Below are 5,853 nucleotides of genomic sequence, written 5' to 3' on the forward strand. Positions count from 1 at the left end.
ATCCCGTACTTTCTCTTTCATGTCTTAATTCTCCTTGTTTCTTTTATTCCTTACATACTATCTTCTTCTATCGTTTCTTCGTATTCTACGGTCACACTTTCTATTTATTTACTCTCTCCCTCCTGTCTTCTTATGCTACCTCTTTCTGTTCTTCCATTCTCTTTCTAACCTTTATTTTCTTACCATATTTTGTCGACCTGTTACTTTTCTTTTTACGCTCTCCATTGCTATTTCTCCTTTTCCTTCTGTATCTTGCATTTCTGTGTTCTACATTTTAATTCATTCTTCCCTCTTATACTTTATCTATTGATTCTTATCTACTTATGCTCTCCCTTTATATTTTATTTTCCCCTATACTTTCTCTTCCTGTTGCGTCTCTTCTTTTTATGCTACTAGTAATTACTGGGAAATACTACAGTATTCTTCCTTTTTCTCTTACTTTTTTCCTATTATTCTCTTCTTATATTCTTCCTTTCTATTCCTTAGTTTTCTTCTATACTTTGTATTTGTATTGCTTCTCCTCTTTTGCTCTCCGTTTCTATTCTGTATATTCTCGTGATACTGGCTCTCCTCTTCTTACTCTCCCTCTTCTCATTCGTTCTTTCTGCTTAAGTCTTTCTTTTTCTATTGCTACTTTTCTTATTCTTTCCCTTTTATTCCTTCATTTTGTTTTATATTTTCTAATTTTTTCTCTTCTTTCATTCTTATGCTCTCTTTTTGTATTACCTATTTTCCTCCTATAATTTCTCTTTGTTCCTTTTCCTGTTGTCACGCTCTCTTTTCTATTTTCTTTTCCTCCTGCACTTGTTCTTTCTATTGCTTCCTCTCATGCTATGCTTTCTTTCTTTTTTCTTATTCGTCTCCTACATTTTCTCATATTTTTCTTGTCTTGTACTCTTCTCTTCTATTGCATTCTTCCCTTTCTTCCTGTTGTTCGTGATATATTTTTGTTTCTCTTCCTGCCTTCTTCTCTTCTCTTTTCTATTCCTTCTTTTCATGTTTACCTGCTTTATTCTTTCCTGTCATACCACCATGCTTGCATCTCATTTTCCTTAGTATTTCTTCTTCTTCTTTCATTCCTATAATTTCCTCTTTTATTCATTCTTATCCTTGTATAATATCTCTTTCTGCATTTTCCTTCTTTACTTTCTCCTTTCCTTTCCATGTTCCTGTACAATGACTTTGTTTTCCTTCTTCTTGTCCTATACTTTATCTCTCTTTTACAACTTCTCCTAAATTCTTGTTTCCTAACCTTTTCCTTCTGTATTCTATCATTCGCTTCCTTCTCCTGTTGCTATACTTTCTATTTCTAATTTTTTATCCTCCTATATACTCTGTTTTCCCTTCTTATTCACTACTTTCTTTTTTTATTTCTTTTCTCTGTTCTTTCTTCTAATTTTTCTGTTCTATCTCCCAGTCTTTTTGTTCGCCTTATTCGTTCTTCTCCTATTCCATTTCTCCTCTCCGTATTCCTTCTTCACTTCCTACATTTTGTTTTTCTGTTCCTTTTTTTCCGTTTTTGTTCTAATCTCTTTTTTATTTTTTTGTTTTTCTCTCCTATATTTTCTCCTTCTGCTTTTTCTATTATTGTTTCTCCTTCAGTTATTTTGTCTTATTTATGTACTCCTTTCATGTCTCCTATTTTTATCTTCTTTCTTGCACCGTTCTTTCTTCTATTCCTAGCTGTAATCTTTGTTTCTTTTCTCTTCATCTTCCTTCCCCTTATATCTCTTGTTCTCTTCTTTGTTCCATTTTCTCCCCGTTTCGTTTTCCGCCTCCTCCTGCTAATCTTAATTCTCGTATTCCCCTCTTCTTCTTATCCTTCAATATTGTTCTCTTTCTTCACCTTTGGCCTTTTTTATTTTCTTTCTCCTCCTCCTCTTCTCTTTTTTTCATTTTGAAATTATTGTTGTTCACCCAATTATTACACTTATTCTCATTTCGATCATTCAAATATTGAAGTCTTAGACCAAAATTAGATACTTGCTGACCAGAGACCTCTGGGTACAGATATATTTAGGCCTATGTGTGGGATGACGGAATATCTCTGCTTAGGAAAAAGGAATGCAATCGTGAGTCAAATTTCAGGCATTAATATTATAGTTATTATTATTAAAGTTTGGTTACAATTAATGGTATTTAATAATAACAGTTGTTTTCCCTTTGGCCATAGAGAGGAAGGTTCGCGCTACATACCATTTGTCAACAATTCTAAGCTCCGAAAGCTCGAAAGCGGTTAGCACGAAGCACGACGAAGAAACTGACCAGCGTCTTTAATTTATCCTTTGTTTCATTTGACAGATACAAAGGTGCGGCCGGTACAGTACCCCGAGGATGTGTTGGAGGAATTGTGGGTACATGTGCAGGACGTGTGGGAGGAATGGCAGGGAGTGGCTGCGGAGGACCCAGTCATAGAGGATCTCTTCTAACCACGGTGACATCTGTGGACAGCCCAAACACTCGTCCAGGCTCACTCACAGCAGTTCCTGAATCTGCCACGCGGCGTTCCACTATCGAGCTTTTACCTCTCGGTGATAATGACCAAGATATCAAACACTCGCCGCAAGGAAATCATCACGACCAAGGAAATGGCATGCCAGTGAACCACAAAGGCACTACTTTTCTTTAACTCTACAGTTCCAAGAATGCTGGACGAATATTTTTGTGACAGAAACTGCATAATAATCACAGTAATGAAGTGTTGACCTGATTATCAGAGAAAATGTCCTTAACGAAAGTGTCCACTTTACAAGAAGTAACGTGCAAATATAGAAAATGTCCAACATTTGTAAAATGAAAATAATTGCCCATAATTTAGTATGTCTTTATAGACAAAATGTTCATTGTACTAAAACGTCCATGCGAGAAAATGCTCTCAGAAAGGAAAAATAAAAAGACTAAAACGTCCATTTAAAAAATGTGCACAACGAAGAAAGTTCGTAAAATATATTTTTTAATGTCAAACAATAAAATAATAGGATGTCCAGACGTTTCGCCCACAGGAAATTCGTCCATTTCCACTTCGTCCATTGAATGTTTCGGGACATTTTTGATTTTGACCACTTTTTTGTTTACTTTGTGATTTTGTATCATATAAATGAAAATAAAATGTAACTAAAACAATGTAGTTAAATATGGTAAATCTATTAAAGAGCTGAAATTGTGAATTATAATTAAATTTCATAAGAGATCACTAGAAATTATGAAGAAGAAAGTGATAAAATTAGGAAAATGTATATATGAGATTATTTTCTGCTGACCATTTTCTTCAATGAGTACAGCTTCACTTTATAACACTATGTTTCTGAGATACAGTACATATGAGCGTCATTGATTTGACGGTATTCTTGATACCTGGCACAATTTCCCTGATTTGCCATTGGTTTCTTATGTATCTTCTGTGTATAGAATATCTGGCATCCTGGTGTCTAGCAACAAGTTGTATTAAGAACTTCTCCTTAACATCTTCATAATTTATAATATGCTGCAAGAATTTCCAGATATTCGGGTGAGAAGCCACTATCGCTCTTTAAAATTTGGACTGCCATCATTGTGCGTTGATTCTTATTTATTACAAGATCGTAAACGTTCCACAGCACAGGGAGTATCCAATGTGACATAGTTCTACCACAGACTAGTATATACAGTCACGAAGCTCGAGTTTATGAGGGTACTAGGAACAATAGCCTGTGCATTGTCTATAATGAGGCGTTAGTAGCGAGCCTAGTGCTTAGCAACTGTCTGTGGATGCATATTTACTACGTATTGAGCTTCGTGACTGTATATACTCGACTGTGGTTCTACTTCCGCCTTTTGCAGGACGTCCTCGCAGATATGAACCCTCTATAGAATATCGTGAGCTCTCCCTGCCAAAGCATTGAAAGTGTCCATGACGTCATTAAGAGGCACGAAAGGAAGATCAAGTACCCTGTGTATAACTTCGCCATTTAAAAAGGACAGGCGATGCCCGAGATTCACTATCTGCCGCCAGACACTTTGCCCAAAGTGAAAAATGCTCCCTAATCAAACTGTTTGGAAATTTCTGACGTGCTGTGTTGATAGCCTGAATTTCGAAGTTCATTGTGACGAATTGAGTGTACAACTCCATGTCCGAATGTTGCGCAACCGTCTTCAGGTGTTTGAATATAGAGTTGTGTGCCGCTTGATCCTTTCTCGCATAAATGAATGGAAATATACGTTCTTGGGAACTCCTGTGAATAGTATACAGGTGATAAAATATTAAACGAACTAACTTTTAAGTCATAATAAATTCCCTTGCTTAGGCATAGTCGTCGACGTAAACACTCTTTCGTGTAAAATATAGTATACTGTACCTGTTAGATTCGTCCAGTTCACTGTAACGCTGAAGGAGTAATTCACCAGGGACAGTGTGTGTGTGTGTGTGTCTACGTCTGTACAATTATACACGGTTGCAGAGTTTTTCGAAGAGGAGAACGGTTCTTTTGTGAGCGATTAAGTAATTGCACGTAGGTCAGAGTTCCTCTAAGGTAAAATCATTCGAATCTCTTCATCATGGACTTCGCCATTTTTTGACACATTATTGCTGAAAGAGGTTTGTATGGTTTCTGTACCGTTTGCCTTTTTATTCTGGCTATCACAAGTTAAACGATAACTTCAGCTCTTTAATTCATGTGTGTATCCCAGGTTTAACATCTAAATTACTGATTTTACGTAGACAAAGTAACCATGAATTAAATTATACTATCCACGTTGAATATTTGTTACGATAGCCATTGTGTGGTAAACAGATTTTAATTAAACTGTTATGAATAGATAGTTCAGCTGCACATATGTTTCCATGTAAACTGTAAGAATTTAATGTCAGTTGTCGACACTGTTGCTACAACAGAAAAGGGAAAATATGAACGAATGGTATTTGTGGACTTCAGTGGACGAATTATCCTGTTCTGGACGAATCTGTGAGAGAAATTCACCTGTGGACGAACATGAGGTTGATGAAGGAAATTGGACGTACTGACAGTGGACAAACAAAGTCTATGAACTGTCAATAACCGAGAAAAAATTGGACAGTGCGTGTCGGAAACATTGTACCATTGGATATACGTTTTCATAGCAATATTTTAATTTGTTTTACCATGCGTGAGAAATTTTCGTATACAGGACTATTCGATATTCCGGATCCTTTATGCGTTGGACATTTTCGTATGCAGGACCATTTAATTTTTGGTCCATTTCCTTTTTTGGACCATTTCGTCTTAGGACAATATTTTGTGGACGATATAGTACTTTGGATATATACTGTTGGACCATATGTCTTGTAATGGTTGACCTCACTGTACAGATTTTGAAGATATGAGATAATTTTTAATGTCAAATATATTCGAATTACTATAGTAACAACTGTGTTGATATTTTATATATAAGAATTCAAGCTGGTAATTTCGTGACACTATGTATCGTTTATATCAATAAAAGTGTTATGTAATAAAAATATTTTCTGTTTTAACTTCATTACATCTCTTAGGTCATATTTATTACAATTTGAAAGTGTATCACTTGCTAAGCACGCATATCATTGAATACCTCCTTTTTACCTTTTCCTCATTATTATGTATGTTTTATTGTACCACAATAGGTCTTATATATAGTTTATTGCTATAATATTTTGTTTCACATTTATTTGCATATTGAGGCTAAGGAATAACAATAACTTGAATTTCGAACCACAGATTCGAATACTAATCAATAATTTAATTCATCTAATTCATAGGGAAATTGTATGTAAATTAATTAAATCTATCTTTAGTTATATAATTAATTCTTATTCAAGATACTATAGTATTTTGTAAATACATTTTCATAAATCGAAAA

General features: G+C 35.0%; 1 protein-coding gene across 1 annotated transcript in view; it reads left to right on the plus strand.

Moving 5' to 3' along the window:
• Positions 1-5,649, plus strand: part of LOC138704227 (follicle-stimulating hormone receptor-like) — a 1,032,731-nt gene extending 1,027,082 nt beyond the window's left edge. The window contains exon 17 of the mRNA XM_069832108.1: positions 2,302-5,649. Coding sequence (XP_069688209.1) covers positions 2,302-2,629 — 328 coding nt within the window. The 3' untranslated portion in view covers positions 2,630-5,649. The remainder of the gene's footprint in view (positions 1-2,301) is intronic.
• The last annotated feature ends 204 nt before the right edge of the window (positions 5,650-5,853 follow it).

Source organism: Periplaneta americana, chromosome 8 (assembly GCF_040183065.1).
Source record: "Periplaneta americana isolate PAMFEO1 chromosome 8, P.americana_PAMFEO1_priV1, whole genome shotgun sequence".
NCBI classification, from domain to species: Eukaryota; Metazoa; Arthropoda; class Insecta; order Blattodea; family Blattidae; genus Periplaneta; species Periplaneta americana.